At 38.8% G+C, this 17,399-nt stretch overlaps 1 protein-coding gene and 1 long non-coding RNA gene across 11 annotated transcripts in view; one reads left to right on the top strand and one right to left on the bottom strand.

Moving 5' to 3' along the window:
* The window catches only part of LOC118451782, a 21,501-nt gene extending 18,766 nt beyond the window's left edge, over window positions 1–2,735 (top strand). Inside the window, exons 3-4 of the long non-coding RNA XR_004841338.1 lie at window positions 2,194–2,197; window positions 2,657–2,735. This is a non-coding gene — a long non-coding RNA (uncharacterized LOC118451782). The remainder of the gene's footprint in view (window positions 1–2,193; window positions 2,198–2,656) is intronic.
* Window positions 2,736–3,092: 357 nt separating this feature from the next.
* LYRM9 (LYR motif containing 9) overlaps window positions 3,093–17,399 on the bottom strand; it is a 39,754-nt gene continuing 25,447 nt past the window's right edge. For all 10 annotated transcript variants that reach the window (XM_035889550.1, XM_035889562.1, XM_035889522.1 and 7 more), the window contains 3 exons: window positions 5,174–5,314; window positions 4,354–4,446; window positions 3,093–3,181 (listed from right to left, as the gene is read on the bottom strand). In XM_035889550.1, the coding sequence (XP_035745443.1) occupies window positions 3,164–3,181; window positions 4,354–4,446; window positions 5,174–5,314 (252 nt within the window). In that variant the 3' untranslated portion in view covers window positions 3,093–3,163. The remainder of the gene's footprint in view (window positions 3,182–4,353; window positions 4,447–5,173; window positions 5,315–17,399) is intronic.

Consider the following 17,399-nt stretch of genomic DNA (forward strand, 5'->3'; position numbering starts at 1 on the left):
GAGCAGAAGGAATGTTTATCCCTGCGACTGTGTAAGTCTTTAGGTCCACTGGCAGCTATATTAGCTCAGTGGCATTAACACCAAATGAAGCCATTGGTGGAACAGAGAACAGTTCTTCAGTCTCAGCAAGGCTGGGTGGCAGAGAGTTGCTCAAAGGTGATCCTGGATACTAAAGAAGAGAACTGCATATAAGCTGTATAAGCTCTCAGGTCAAACAGTGAGTGAGTGGTAAATCAGGGCAATTCAAGGATTAAATGACTTCTGAGTAGAAGTTTTCTGGATAATAATTTTGGTTCTAAGAATTGAGACTCTGACTAAAACCCTTTTCAGAGTTCAAGTTCTCATCTACTTCTAGGCTAACATAACATCTTTGGTCTCAAACTATGCTGCTGAAGAACAGAATTTGTATAACGTCTTGAAAATAAAAGCCTCAGCTATGCAGCTGAATGACTCTTCAGGCCGTTCATTAGAGAAATATGTCTGTCTTACACATTCACTATTACAAGTAAATAGTTGTTTGCATCATGTCTGCCACCATCAAGGAAATCATTTGTTCCATAACAGAATAAATAGTTATCTTCACATTATATTTCCATTCTATTAAAAGGTTTGTTATTTTCAAAACCAGATGATGTTTATATGAAAAAAAAATTGCTCTGACATCTCGTCATGCCCTACAACTGAATCACTGCTGTCAGAATATTTACTCATGGTGTCTCCTGCCTCAGCAACCATGTTCCCCCTCTGCACTCTGCTAAGAACTGCATGCTCTTCCTGTTTCCAAAGCCTAAAATCCACACACCCTGGTCCTACCATACCAGTTACATCTATCATACCTTTGGTCTGATGTTCCCATATCTCAGCTGGCACCTCAGACATTTGGAGCTGCAGACATGCCACGGTTACACCTTCCAGCTCCTTGGTACTTTCTCTCTTGAACTATCCACAAATTAAATAACAGGCATATAAGGAAGATTTAGACACATGCAATTATCCTATTTAGTAATTGAACATATTATTATGTTGCAAACTACATCAAGCAAGACAATTAAAGCAATGGAGACTTGCTGAGCACACTGCACTTAAAGTTCAGGAAACTGGCATGCTTCCATAGGCTGTTAATCCTACAGCGTCCTATCATGTTCACTGTTGCACTGATACAAAGTTCAGTGCATCTCCATACTACAGGCCAAATATATACAATAGAATTAGAGTAACCTGCTTGCTGTTCTTAATTAAAAGTAGCATATTTGGATATCTTCTATCAATTCTACTTAAGCTTTTTTATTACAGTGTTCCATGTCATGCTGGATATTCCTCGCCAACTGCCAAGGTTGATGTTTTCCATGCTCTACCTTGCATCAAATTATTTTGAAACTTTAAACCAGAATGGTTGCACTTGGAAAAAAAAAATTGCATTTAAGCAGAAAGACAAGTGGTTTTCCTCACATGAAGAAAAAAAAAAAAAAACTTACACCTACTGTGCTGAGAAACTATTACATTCATTATTTATTATCTGAAATTAAGCAGAAGGATGGCCCCAGCATAATACCTGAGCACCTTCTGATACACCTGTCGGAAAAGGATTTGAGGAAAAGAAGTGGGGTAGAGAGATAAGATGAGAGAACAGAATTAAGGGATATGTAGCACAAGAACAAAAGTTGAGAGTGTATAAGGTAATGTGAAAGATGTAGGTCTAGGGAGAGGTACAACAGTGGTGAGGGTAGAAGAAAGAATAACAGAGGACAGGAATTCTTGAAGAGGAAAGTTTAGGGTTAGTAGAGACAGAGGTATTTTTTTTAATGTAATACTATACAGTATAAACGTTCACTTGTGGCCCCCATTTCTTTTATAGCACTTGTCAAATTCTTCAACTACTTTGAGCTAGGTTTTTCTTTTTGTTTTTTTCATAGCTAAATAAAAAAGAAAATCTGGAGCCTAAAAGAGATCTGCCTTAGCACTTGAGGTTTATTTTGGCAGGTGAGGAAGCTCAACGATTTGGAAGCAGTAAAAACAAACCCAACCCTCACATACAGAAGACTTCGGATACACATCGCAGCATGCACTGCCACCTGGAGGCAGAAACTTCCAAGTACAGCTAAAAGCAAAGGTCATGTTTCAAAAGAAAACTCTTTTACCCCGAAGGTAATAGCTAGTATTTGTATGGAGTTTTCTCTGATGAAAGTCTATTAGGGCAGTGAAAAGACGGTCTTTTCAAAAAGGACATGGACTCCCGTTTTTAAAGGACATTTATTATATGTTGCAAAAAGTTGCGAAGGCCTTTATACAACATTGCACATTTCAGTGATTATACCACTCGGTGCATAAACCCCATCTGATAGGTGTCCATGATTAGGGTGACAGGCACCTATCTTTAAATAAGCAAAGGCACCCATTAGTTGAAGTGCAAACCTACATGTAGAATGAAGATATGGCCATAGCGTAGACAGCTAAGTGGAAAATACTGTGATTAAAGTTTCCAATCAGTGTAAAGTTCTTGCGGGTATGTTCTCCACTGAGTAGCCCATGCTTCTGTGTCTGCTACTAGATTAAAACCAGACCTGTGCTCTGGTCATACCTCTGCTTCACTCTGGAAACATATTTATGGTCCAGATAGAGGATGATCTGACATAACAGACTGACTACCCTAATTCAGGATCTAGACCTAACAGTATAATCTGGTCTACAATCAAGTGCAGAGAAATTTGCTCTGACCCTCAGTGAGCATCTCTCAGGTTCGTGGGCTCCCAGTACAGACCTTTACGCTCAGATATCCTTCAGATGAGACACTAATTCAGATATGAACCACAGACAGGGCACTAATTATTTGTTAATGACTTGTACTCCATTACATTTTTATTCCAGTAAGTTTTCCTGAGAAGCTCTCTCTGTTACTCAAATCTTGGACAAGTTTGGGCTTTAAGCTAAAGTTTGTGATTACACAAGCTAATACTTTGAACCTAGACTGTGCCTTTGAATCTAACAGACTCAAAGAGCTTCAGAAATATTAATTTAGCTTCATGACATCCCAATGAGATACAAGTTATTGTATTTGTATTATCTAAGAGAAAATTCCAGGCAATAACTATAGTATAGTACTGAGCTTCACTAAAATCCTCTAAGGATGTTTACCAATGATATTCTTGTCTTCATCATTCTTCTTCTACTTCTGTTTTTTATACTAAAAAAAAAAAAGAAAAACACAAACAATTATTTATGGGAAAGAGCACATAACTAAAAGTAACAGTTCATACTGACAAGGATTTACAAACCTCTTCATTATCTACATAAAATTATCCCAGTTTCCCTTAAGTTAGATTGAAATTTGATAGGCTTTCCCTCTACAGTATAAAATAATGCTTCTTGGCAGACACTGTGAATCCGATCCTCCTCTCACACAGTTCAATTACCAGTTTTCCAATGAGGCAGACTACAATCTCTGTAGCAGAATCAGGATGAGGCTTTTCATAATTGTAGGGAGAATAAAATCAGATTCAGGCACAGGCAGTTATTTGCTAGGCTGTAACTGCTGGGATTTGGCTACTGCTATAATTTTATAATCTATGACTAATCTGTGCTTGCTCCTGTAACATTTCTCATTTGGATTTCATGGGCTGACAGAGAGAAGGACTTAACAGTCATTTAGTAAATTAAATCATAGATATTTAGAGCAAGCTGAACTTTTGACTTGTTTCATTATACTCCGAGAAATCCATGTTAACATATCGTGCTCCCCAACCAGATTTAAATCCAAGGACATCCAGGTGACTCTCAGCTGTCTAACAGTAAACAATCTTCATTCTTTTATTTAAGAAACCAGTTTGAGTGGTATCTTTCAGTGCTGTGATAGTAAAGAGGCATATCCACTGGGTGATAACTATGGCACAAGTAAACCAGTTACCACAATTTTGTCACTACACTGACTAACCCCGATTTGAGCAGGCACAGGCAAGATCTGAGGAGGGGGAGAGAAAAAAAAATGGTTCTGGGACTTTACGTACATATCAACAAACCATAGCTTGCAAAATATCGTAGTTTTTTTCTCTCCATATTAAAGTCATACTAGCCACCATTGCTGAAATTTAATATAATTCTTCATGGAAACAAAGATTTATGCAGAGACCAACTTAAAGCATCCTTGTTTCTAAAAAAATACACTTAAGTTTATATCAAAGAAGAATTTTTAAACAAGAACTATCACAAACCTAAATCCCTAGGCGCTTGGCATCTCCTGTCACCCAGACACTTCAATGTCCAAGACAACAGTTTGCTCTTCCCAATTTGCTTTCTGATGTTTTCTGCTTCGCTCTGAACTGAGAGAGAGCAAAACTTAAGCCAATCTGATGCACTCACTTTGTTCATGACCCAGTCAGCATCTTCAATGGCTCTCTTAATAATCTGCTGGATTCGCTCAGGACTATCTTCATCGGCATGAACTTTGAAACTCTGCAACATTCAGTCAAAGTGTTACACTGACTGGCCAACTTAACGTAACAGTTGTCAAAATAAGGATCACTTAAATCTCAAAAAAATTTTTTATGCAAACAAACTGTTGATCTGAAAAAGTAAAAATATACATCGTAGCACCTGGCTGTGCTATTTCCATAACAAGCCTTGTCAAATGTAATTTCATATTAAGTGTTTTACTCCTTTCATACATGATCAGCAAAAAAACCCCAGAGACCTTAAATTCAGAACAAGAAGTGAAATTGTCTGGCATGTTAAGACTAGAAAGACACAGGACAAGAGGTATATTATCAAAGGCATGAAATTACCTCCATATGAACAATTAGGTGAGATTTACCCAGCTGGGGAGGTTCGGATGCAGGATATAGGTATTTAAAAATTACTGACAAGGAACCAGTAAGTTTCACTGCAAGAGATGTGTTTAGGTGAGTAAGGAACGATTGTTCACTCTCTTGACTAACACAAAAATTAGAGATAAAAGCCAATGAAAATAGGTTTCAGATTCAAAGCAAAAAAAAAAAAAAAAAAGACATGCTCCTTCACATACTCCCAATATAATCCTTCAAATGCAGTAATGTTTCAAGCTTGCAGAAAAATATTTTTAAAGTGCCAGGAGTTATAAAGAGTTGGTCCAAACTGTAGGAGGAGAAAACCATAAACAAAAACCCCTATGAATTCCACCAACAGAAAAGAAATTGTTTCTCACCTGCCTAACTGCATGTCTGTAATGCTGACGAATGTTCTCTTCAGGAAGTTGCTTACAGCATCGAAGCAGGTAACGATATAACTGCAAAGAGTTCTGAACTAATTCAGCATTTGGTAGTGGGGCCATTACCAAGCCTTTCACCTGTTGAAAATAAAAAAGACATATCAAAATACCTAATGAATTTTATTAAAAAACACAGAAATAAAAGCATAAAGTAATTTTACAGCAATGAAAACAGGGCCAGCAAATTAAGGTTTAGCAGCATAACTTGAAGAAAACACAAGATTAATTTAATCAGAACTTGCTTAGTTTATGGACAGATGGGGTAAATTGTCATTGATCAAGGTATTAAAACACAAAAGTGTGCAGTTCATGCAAGAAGATCACTTTATGATGGTAATATTAAGGTGTATTGCAATATTTAATTTTTTCTAGTTTTAAAAAGAAAAAAAAAAGAGATCCACAGTATAAACTGCTATCAGTATACAAAGCAGTATCGCCGCCCTGAGGGAGTTTTCTACTTGACAGGCCATGATTCTTAGATTCATTCCAGCTTCCACTGCTTCCCTTGAGCACCCATAGGAGTCCCTCCACATGGAGACATTGTAGAATGAGGATGCTCATAATTGCTACAAGTGGTGTTGGAATTTGTATTTCCTAGCATTGTCATCCTCTCAAGAACATCTTGTTAACTGGCCTATGAACATCAGGCTTTAACATAAAATAATATGTATAAATATAGGAGAGAACAGGCAAAAATATTGATAGGTTTGCAAATTTCAATGTTTTTGGTAACAGCAACAGGAAAAGAACAAATTTAACAAGTTTCACCTCCATAACTATACTTACATATTGTTACAAAAAGTCCATCCAAGCTATACGAAGTGCTAATCAAATACTGTAAATGACTTGTCATTTAACAGATGGTTACCATCTGCAGAGAACTAAATTAACATTTGGAAAAAAACATTTTTATATCATTACTCTTAAGAATAAAGATAATAAATAAGTAACTGAATAATGAAGTAGGTGTATGGCATTATTTTAGCCCCCGTTATGATACTTACTCATCATTTGGAATATTTTTTTCCTTTTTCTTAAATGACTTAAGTCCTTTGGCCAAATTTATTTCAGACTAGAACACCACAGCTATCACATGCCCGGGCTGTATATTTGCATAGGCTAGCTCTTCCTGAAGTGGGGAAAATCTCCTCATTATGTATCTATAAAATGCCCATCATAATGGAATATGTACTACTGTAATCTGCATTTTCAGTAAAACAAAATTTCGTCTCTGTCCATAGGTAGATAGAAGTTAGCATACCTCTATAGCAGAACAAGAGCTACGACAATTTACAGGAACAGAGGTCACTCAATCTTAAATGTTTTAAGCACAAAATTAAGATTTTTCTACGTGAAGAAAATTAAAGAATTATACAACAAAAATGCAGAATGTGTTTTATGCTTGGGGAATGGGCCTCTACAACATTGCTTTACTCATGGCACAAGACCAGAGCACAAAGGCATAGCTGAGCACTTCACGGTACTGGGGTTTTTTTTGTGTTTATTACTGAAAGATTGGGTGAAATCTATAATATATTGGTTTTTTTGAATCTAACTATCTTTTGTCAAAACTAACATCTCTTAAAACAAGAGGGAGCTGTTTCTGTGTCAGAGCTTCTTGTCTACAGGAAATGTGTGAGAAAGAGCCTTGCGATATTAGTGTTATTATCCCTATTGGAATTGTGCCCATACTCTTCAGTCAAGGATCCAGGCTCTACCACAGTAGGTACTATATATATAAATATACACACACACACATCTAGTGAAAAAGTTTCTGCCACAAAGAATTTACAAGGCAGGCTAATGACAAGTCCTAAGATGAGGCAGAACGAGGCAGATGAGCCAAACAGGTGGGAAGGGAACGGGGAGGAGGTGACAGTAATATGAGCCTGTTTTTGTGTAGACTAATAGAGCACACAATATAGCTCACCACCTGCTTAGCTGGTATCAACAGGCAAGTTTTATAACACTATTTTTTTAAGGACCTGCAGAAACACAGTGAGTCACAGCTGATGGGTGTTATGGAAGCCCTTAAGAAAGGCTCCGATGACACTTCAGAAAAAGCTTTTCTAGCCTCCAAGGGAAAAAGATGACTGTCTTAAGGAAGTATTAGCAGGGTTACTGTCTCATCAGCTGATAATGTAAATTATTAAAACTAACTGTAAGATATACAATAGACTTAATAGGCATAAACCATCGAAGAACATGTCGGGATCCCTTTCCTGCTTATTTACACTGACATCTTTCCTTACATCTGAAATGGGTTCTGTGTAGTTCATTTGTGAGATTACTCAAAATCACTTTAGCAACACTTTCAACAAGCAAAGCCCTCTCCCCAAAATATTAGAGTATATACATTTCTGACAAATGGTGCTCCAGAACAAATGCTGATCACAGTGACTAACTCCCTAGTGAAAAATACCATGGAAGTTACAAAAATCCCAATTTGAGGTACATTACCAATATGCCACATTTTTTGGGATTGCAATGAGCTGAAGGATCTGTGTATGGTGATGTTTACCCCGATTCTGTTATTAACATTATAAAAAACCCTAACCAACCATAAAAGGCTGTTGGACCCCAAGCTCTGTAAGCACCACTATAATGACTGTGATGGTTTTCCACTGGAGCCAATACACTGCACAAGACTCAGGTTGGCCACTCCCTTAATTAATCATAGGTTAATGACTACCTATTCAAGGGACCTTGGAAAGAAAAGTAGACAAAGGCCAATGCAAGACAAAAATGGGTGATGTCACTGTCAAATACCACAACTGGAAATCCTGTTGCTTTGTGTCCTGCTGGTAGTGCCCCATCCAGTGCAAGAATGATAACACACATCATGGAAAGACAAAAGGTAGATCAAATTTAACATTTAAAATAGCAACTTTGATTGGGTGGTTGTTAGGAAAGGCTGCAATAAAAGTCTTAGGGACCAAAATATATAACACTCAAAGGTTCCATGGACAAAATGCAAGAAGTGGCATTTTCAATTTTTAGTTACAGGTAACTCAGAAATAGATGATGTTGACCAGAGTAAATTTGTAAACGCCCTCTTCTCTCAACACTGTTGAGCACAATATTGTGGTGCCTTGTGGGCAAAAAAGTCTTTATTAGCTGGCTCCTGGATTCTGTCATCACCACCTTTACCCTCTGCCCGTTATCCACTCCTCCCACAACTGACATGCCCTAATGAAGGTCAATCTGCACCTGACAGGTCAGGGATGTGCCAGCAAAGCTCACTCGCCCCAAAGAGTCCCGTCTTCCTCTAGCATCTAAAACTGACCAGTGGCTTTCTGCACTTTGAGCTTTATGGGGTGTGTCTGCTTTTGACTACTCGGTATGTTCTAGCAGTAAAGTACGAGATGAGGTAAGACTTCACAATGGTCCCTCTTGAGAATTATTTACAGCCAAAATACGGTTTCCATTAGCTTTCACGAACAATTAGAGAACCATTCTTCCATCATGAGGGCAATAAGTTGGCTCCATACTGCTGCTGCAATCTTTTCACTCTGCTTTTTTGATTCCAGTTCTATTTCTTCATATTTAATAAAAGCCATTCAGCCTCACACACAGGAATTGGATACTGTCAAAAAGATACCCCTATATAGGGCAGAAAGATGTTACAAAAATTCAGAAATATAGACCAAGAGCTGACTTTTGAAAATCACTTCAGTCTGACTAGTCCAATTGCTAGCTCACTTTCCAAGCTCACAAGATGTGCTAATTATGGCTTTACCTAAAAAGTTCAGCTTAAAATATGGATCAGAATACCCCCAAGCTTCAAAATGTTCATCTCCTGTTTTCTTCCAGTCTTTTTTCTCTAAAATACTGTTTTCTCTTTGCAGTGAAACCTATGCTGGGCATCAGCTCCATGCATTTTCTGGTTTGGATTCATTTCACTTTGGCATTTGAGTACAGGAGGCAATTATACTCTCAATAGTCAGGAGAGAGATCCCTGCATTCCCCCTCCAACCAGTAGAAAGATAAGCAACTCCAAAATGTGACTCAAATAATATATAGACTGAATTTCTCCCTGCCCTTCTCTCCATTGAACATAGGAGTAGCAGAACAAGAGTTATAATACAGATCCTGCAGTTACAAGCCTAAATTAGGTAGGTTGATTCCAAGTCTGTGTCCTATTTTGAAAATAGAAATACAATCATAGAATGGTTTGGGTTGGAAAGGACCTTTAAAGATCATCTAGTCCAACCACCTTGCCATGGGCAGGGACATCTTTCAGTAGATCAGGTTACCATCTGACCTGATGGGGCTTTGAACACTTCCAATGATGGGGCAATAATATATCATAGAATATCAAATAAGAGTTTTTTTTCAGAGAGGGTCTCGGTTTTGCTTTGGCATACTGGACACCTTGTGGTATAACACCACATCTGACTTACTTTTGAAGTGTTAAAGGCCTCAGCAGGTACCCAAGCAGGTATATGGACATGTTATTTTTCTAACTGCAACACAGGGTTCAAACCTAGGGCTTCTCTTCCAGCAGAGCATGCTGAGGGCATATTTCCAGCACACACCTTTCACTCCACCCTTGATATCACTCTCAGCACCAACTTCCTTCCTTGACTTCTCTTCTAGAGTTGTTTTCTTAGGAACCCTTCTAATACAAATGGACTTTCAAAATAGATTCTGGTGCCCTCCTTCAGTTTCTTCCTAGCACTCAGTTCAGTGTTATCTCTGTACACCCCTGCTGTGTCAGTGAGAACACAAATGAAACTCTGCAAATAGTCTTGTTTTGTTATGCAAATGCCTTTGATTTTGCTTTCCTTTCCTGCTTAGGATATTTAGTTTCACCTGACACCTGGCTCTTTCTCCCCTATTTAAATTGAACTTTCAGCATTCAACTGGTAGTACCTTTAATTAAAAAGTATTTTGGGGTTGTCAGTTTACACCATATGTTCTAAGAAACATTTACTATACAAGCATCACACTAAATCCCCTCCTTCAGTTTTCCCTTGGCATTTAGCACTGCAGGTGACAAAACTGAGAACAATGTATGTAGACTGAGTAATATTCCTGACAACTGATAGTTCAAGGGATTGTCACAACAATATTCAATTTATAGGAGATGTCAATGTTTGGTAAAAAAATAAAACCCTTACATCCCAGTTCCTCTGAAAAACGCAATATCTAGATTTACTTTTCTTTCACAACGAGAATTTAAAGAATACAGTAACATACACGTTGCCTTTCTTTGGTAGCCTTGAATTTTTTGCCATGTGAGATTACATTGGGGAAGGAAGAAATCTTCAGTAAAGCAGATATTTAAAAATAAGGTATGAACTCTAAAAACACCAGCTTAAATTGCTTTTGCCATTATCATCATTTCTGCATTCTACATACAGAAGAGTTATCTTTCATGTAATATGCACAAATTTAGATTAGTAACGATAAGACAAAAACGGACCCATTCCATAACCCTGAGTGCAGACAAAGTTGGGATCTGGATACCTTATCTCAAATTAAGCTTTCCTGAAATAAAATTTAAAAGTGTATCTGAAACATCAAGATTCCCTTATTTAATGAAAAGCATTTATGGAAGGAAAAAATTGCTGCAGTATTAAGTCCTACTTCTTGAACTGATAAACCCGCATACATGTTCAAGATATGAGATGAAGAGCTTCACTTACGTAAGTGATAGGGCACCGTAATCACTGACTGTGACTTACCAACGTGTAAGCAGTGCTACAAGTGAGCAGAATATAGAGACCATCTGTGCATCCAGATGTAAGCCAACCCCTCGCTCCACTACATGGCAGATCATAACATGTCCTGGGTCTACGCTCAACTCTCTGAACTCAGTGCAAATTACAACTGGGCATAGGACTCAACTTGTTACTTACGCAGAACCTGTGGAAATATGGGGGGTTTGTCATCCAGTACAGAAAACTAGAATATCCAGTTGGATTCAAGTTGAACTGAACTTAAATTTAACTTTACACACAGGTTTTTTGGGCTAGATTCTTAGCTGGTAAGAATTAGTATAGTTCCACTGACCCTAAATACCTGACCCTGTATTTCACATAGTCCCACTAAATCCAGTGAAACATCCCGATTCAATACAGATCCCAAAATATACTTTGGGACTAGAGCCAATTTGTTGAGTTGTTTCTAGGCTTCGATGTGTAAACTCATCATATGTCATTGTGCTCTAATTAAACGTAAGTGGTGCAATAGATTTCCTGTCACAAAAGCAAAGATTCCTCATGCGTTGGGAATATATATGACAGCGTGCTTCAGCATAAAGAAAATAAACTATGGGAGAGAGCAAGAAACCAGAGTCACGTAAACATATGAATATGGAAGGATTAAACTGATCAATGGAATTGAAAATGTTGTTTCACTATAGCTAATTAGGAATTTTCCACTGCAGTAATTTTTCATAGGAAAATGATGAGCTGTGGAATCCAAACCACGTGACAAATACATTTACACTGCTGAATTTCAGAAAAAAAAAATCCCTCATCTTCCCACAAATACTGGGCTTTATAATAGATTTGAAGATTGAATTTTTCACCAGGTCTAACTGTCAAACACACTGTATGAGACTCGCATGCTGAAACAAAAAATATCCTGAGTTCTGACAGATTCGCAGCTGCAAAAATGCCACAAATTTTGTGACATGAGCAAGCTTCACAGGGAAGTTTAGCACTAAAGATCGGTATTGTTCTGAGCATGTAACTTCAGTGTTTGCAATATCGTTTCCAGTGAAATCTTCACTGGAAATCTACCACAGCACATGGGAAACTTGATGGCTATTGTGGCAAAATGGCTGTTTTAATGAGAAATAATCCTATGACCTGACCCACTTAAGTTCTAAGGTACTGCATGAATACAACTCAACAGTGGATGGATCCTGAAAACAGGTACCCTGCGCTTGTACACCCCATGACATTGGGGAATTTGCATAGTTACCACTGTAATTTGCCCCTTACTTGGGATAAAAAGGACAATGAAGCACAGTAAGAATGTGCACTATTGCCTTTTGTTCTAAAAACATCCCCCCCTCGAATCCCACAAATGTTACCATTTTTATCTGCCAAGAAAAAAATCCCTCGACCTCACAAAACCTGGCTATAATCCTGACTAATAATGTAAATCTCCTTCTGATAACTTAAATATCATGCATAGCACAACAAACAAACCATCTAAACCAAGAACTGTTGAGTCAGAAATAAAATAATCCGCTAATTGTGCTTTTCTGGAATGGATGACTGTATAATGTCCTAATCAGGAGGCTGAAATCACATTTGCATTTAGATAAAGCCCCGTTTAAAAAGAGACAAGTATAAAAGGAGACACTGAGACTATTGTGGCATTTCTCTGCATTGCATAATCATTTACATTCCTGATAATGATATTCAGATAGTGAAGCAAAAGCTGACCAAAGCCAATTAATCTCGCACTTTGCATTAGCAAGCCTGTCAATTGACCCAGTGTATAGCTGAACCCATGATGATACCAATATGACACTATGCCACTGCTCTCAGATGGGTTTTTTTCCTGCAATTGTGACTTTTTTAAGCAAATCAGTACAGTTCAACAGTTAGAATCTCAATCCCTCCAGACTAGAGTTAAACAGCCACCAAAACTGGGCTTCAGAGACTGGAAGCGTGAATTAAAGGACTGCAAGAGCTACCTGAGCTGTTGCTGTTTCCAAGTGGGCTGTCCCTCCCCTCTCTTCCCCCCAGTATACAGGCTGGAGATGCGTTTCCTTATTACTTCCAAGTACTACGTCTTTAGAAGTCTAACTCAGGATTTATGATTCCCCATCCTAGTCAGACCTCCTGATATTTAAAGTACTGATCTGACAGTATGCTAGTAAAGTAGCACAGTAGTATCATGTCCGTTTTTAACAATGAGGAACCGAGACAGACCTGGATTTCACTCACTTAATTTGGCCACTTAACTGATACAAAGCTGGCCTGGAACACAGCCTCACCAGCTCACTGTGGTCAGGTGAGGCACATACTCACTTCCACAGGGCAAAGATCCTAAGGTGTTGAATACCAACCACTAAAAAGCATTCAACAGATGGAGCTGAGTTCCCACAGGCTGCCTCCACATTCTGACCACTGAACCATCTACCACAATACACTTATCTTTAGGATCAGGTTCTCTGCTGAGGAATGCATTGCCATTGACCATTGCCACCCGCCACAAAGCCACGCACACAAAACAGAAGATGGGGGGAAAAGACATGGAGAAATGGAGAGATGGAACCTTTTGATACTGTTGCTTAGTGTTTACTCTGTGTTACTGAAGGTACCCGTCGATCCAAAAGCTGGTACCAAAGTTTGCAGCTGGCTCCAGGCTCTTGCTCCAAATTGTTGTTTATGTGAGTTGATAGCACTGCATGTTCAAGAATAAATACTTAAAAAAAAAAAAGAAAAGAAAAACCAAACCCCATACCATCTCCCTGGGTGTTAGCAGACTGTGTTTGGACTCAGTCATAAAAATCACTGAGAAGTTCAGAGTGAATTTTGCAAATTGGGATTAAGCAAACAAACCCTGTAAAAAAATATTAAATCAAAGGAAAACAAATGCAAAGCATCTATTGAGTAGCATTAGCTTAGTTTTAATTAGGAAGATGCTTCAGAATATTCCCAGCAGTACAAGTACTCATAAAACAGCAGAGAAATGGACTGGGGGTTTTTTTTTGTGGTTTGTTGTTTTTGTTGTTTGTTTTGTTTTTTTTTTCCAAACGTATGTGTGATTTCAGGTATCTTGGGAATTCTGTGTTGAACTTGGAACATCTTATTTATCTTAAGGTGCCAAAATTATTTGTCCTCCTTGAAAATGTAAATCTAAGTGTCCAACAATGGACTCTGCAAGAAAAAAGAAATCACTAGTGAAATTACTATTAAAAATTCATAGCAGAGTTCTGTAACCTGACTCATCATGCCTTCACTGGACCTGCTTTTATTAGTATGAATACATATGCCAGAAGTGGTATTTGTGCAAAATGAAACGGTAAAATTCTTTGCACAGCAAAGTAATAATCAAACTGCCAAAATAAGAATGAAATTGGAAGCCTCTTGAAACCTCTTTAACCACAAAACATCTCGGTCCATGTTTTGACATCTGTCCAGGAAGACACCCAAGTGGACTGCTGCTACTCAGAAGGATTCTTACTCTTTTGTCTTAGCATTTGGCTACACCAGTCCTCCCTTCCAGGGTTCACAGCTTTGCAGCAGCTAAATACAGGAAAGGCCTACGACTCTGGGCTCTAACTTCTTAAATACACTTAACACTTACTGCAGCGGAGCATCAAACCTTACCAGTTTCAGTGAACTAAATGCATTCTCTGGTTATTACACCGGAATGTATTTTCTTTATTCCCTAGTAGGTCACAGGAGATTGACTAGTGCACTGTGTTCAAGGCCAGCTCTGTGGGTCCTGCTGCCCTAGGCAAACCAGCAAATGCCCATCCCTACCAAGTCACATTCACTCATAGAGCTACTGCATGTTTTGCGGCCCTGGGCAATGGCCTGCCCTGCAGAGATAGCCCTTCTCCTGTATGGGTGAGCATGCACAATGCTGAAGTCATTTTCTAACAAGCACACGCTCTCCAGCATGCTGGGCTTTTATTAAGATCTGCTGTTTTGATGTGATCACTTCTGACGAGCTGTGGCCGGTCATTGTTGCAGATTTTGTCCTTTCTAAATATGATCTGCAAAGTCCTACTGCACGAATGGTGATAGCCAGTCTTGCTCTGTTCACTTCTCTCTGTTCTTCCCTGCTCTATGCTTTGCCTGATGCCCGAGGCAGAGCAGCAGTGTCAAATGGCAGTGCAACAGCAGCACATTTTGGGGGCAGAGCCCTGCACTGTAAAGTTACCTTTACACCTTATTAGGAGAGCATACAGGTGATTAAGAACAGGCTTACTGACAGATCTCAAAGATCTGTTTGTTGACAAGGAATCACCATTGGCTGGGCATCCTTCATGCAGTCCCATGGCATCAGTATTAGGCCTCATGTTATCCAACACTAGCAGCCGGTGCCTCCCTGCAAATATAAAGTCATAACTGGTAAAACCTGAGGATGACAAAGATTGCTAGAGCTGTACATAATGACAAGGCAATCGGAAAACGTGGTAAATTTCTGGATAAGCTGGGTCCAAAGTCATGCTTTAATACACTGGAACATTATACAAACAACTCGGAGTGCAGGTTATACCTACACAACAGAGAACCATAACCAAGAAGGATTAGTTCTGAAAAAAGAACTAGACAGTCATACCAAACATCAGCTCCCAGTGAGCTGCTGTGAAAAAAAAAAAAGGTAGAATAATCCCAAAATGTATAAACAAGGAAACCATGAATAAAAGGAAAAAAGTAACTTTACTTCTGAATAGACCTCCATTTTATTTTGTACAGCCACATCTTAAAAAACAGATGTGGGCTGCTACTACCATAGCGATTCATCCAGCCCTCAACCTGCTACTGAAAGCCCATTGTAAAGGACAAAAAGAAAAGAGTTTCACATAGTTGAACTGTCCTGGCAATCCGCATGCAGCCTAGGACCTGTGAGGCACAGATGTGCTAGTCCAACACAAATTGTCTGATTTAATGCAGAATTTCCTGTGTCAGGTTTTAACACCACATGACACAGACTCAAACTGCATAATCTAGTTGTCCTTCTGGTCTCAAAAGCTGAAAATATAGGAAGGTGCTGAATAAAGAGCTGAGCACACATGGTAGCCTGGCATGCTCAGCACATAAGAGATCCATATTTTCAGGCTCCGAGAAGCACAGTTTTCTTACAGATCAAGTATAGATTGTATTTTGTATTTGCACTCACTTTATGCTGATATGGCTCTACTTAGGAAAGTAAAAGTACAAAAGTTCAATAGAAAGACAAAATCATGGGAAGGTAAAGAGTCAGAATTTTAAAAAGCAAAGGAAGTCACTGTGACCCACACTACTGACTACAGATTAATTTAAAAGCCTGTTTGTTTTTTTTTTTTTTAAAGTCACTGTGACCCACACTATTGACTACAGATTAATTAAAAAGCCTGTTTGTTTTTTTTTAAACCAAGAATGCCTTACATATACCTCTTAACATTCCTTTAATGTAAACATATCCAGCCTTCAAGGGAATAAAACCTGCAGTATAACAGGGCTTTCCAGTATGACCTCTCATTTTACTGATCCACCACAGCACATCCTTTCCAGTCCTAACTATACACACATAATCCCTAGACTAATGACAATGGCACTCGCACAATGCCCTGGTATCTACAGTTCGCCCTGTAATCGTCCTTCCCAATCTGCATTATCCTTTACAGCAGCATCAAGAACAACTTGCTCTCTCATTATTTCAAATCCACACCTGCTGAAATTTAGCATCTTCCAATCCTTTGCTCTCAATCCAAGGGATAACTTGAGCCAAACTTTCCCTGGCATACACCCTGTCTGTGGTAGAACTATACCACAGATGAATTTGGCCCACCACATCTTGAGCAAAATACATGCCGGCTCATGGAAGAAATGTTTATAAGCAGCTGTATTACAGAACATTTAAGTCTAGGAGTCTTTAGCCTCTTAAGGGGGATTTTAACTTGTGCAGTTCACTAATCGGGGATTGTTACCATACCAACAGCTAATCATGTGGGCAGATGCCCGCCATATCTTAGGAACATTTTTGAGGTCTTAAAGCCATACTCAAGTTTCCCCAAGAACTTGACTGTCACTCTCCATGGCCTAGCATAGTGCAAAGAGAATCAGTTTCATAAGAAAAACAAAGGAAAAGCATGGGTAGCAACAAGCTTATCACAAAGAAAGAGCTGCCAGTGCAGCAACTGGTTTTTGAGAAAAGACTCTTAACCCTGAAAAACCTCTGCTGGCTGCAGTGGGATGCCACGAGGGAGCTCCTCAAAGCCAGCCGCGGTATGAGACTTGTACCTTCTCCGTGCTTTGGATGGGGAAAGAGCTGTATGCCCCTCCCATTCCTTCAGGGACCTTTCTCCTCTACATATTATAAGATAATGTTATTTTTAGAAAGTTATAAGACATTCTTTTGACATGAAAAGAAAAATGTTGAAGGAACTCCATCATCCAGGCAGTCAGTACCTGGCTCCAGAAAGGGCTACTTGACAATTGATTCCAGTGCTTCATGATTTGACCTGATTAAAAGAGGA

Source organism: Egretta garzetta, unplaced genomic scaffold, assembly GCF_000687185.1.
Source record: "Egretta garzetta isolate BGI_Z169 unplaced genomic scaffold, ASM68718v1 scaffold120, whole genome shotgun sequence".
Lineage (NCBI taxonomy): Eukaryota > Metazoa > Chordata > Aves > Pelecaniformes > Ardeidae > Egretta > Egretta garzetta.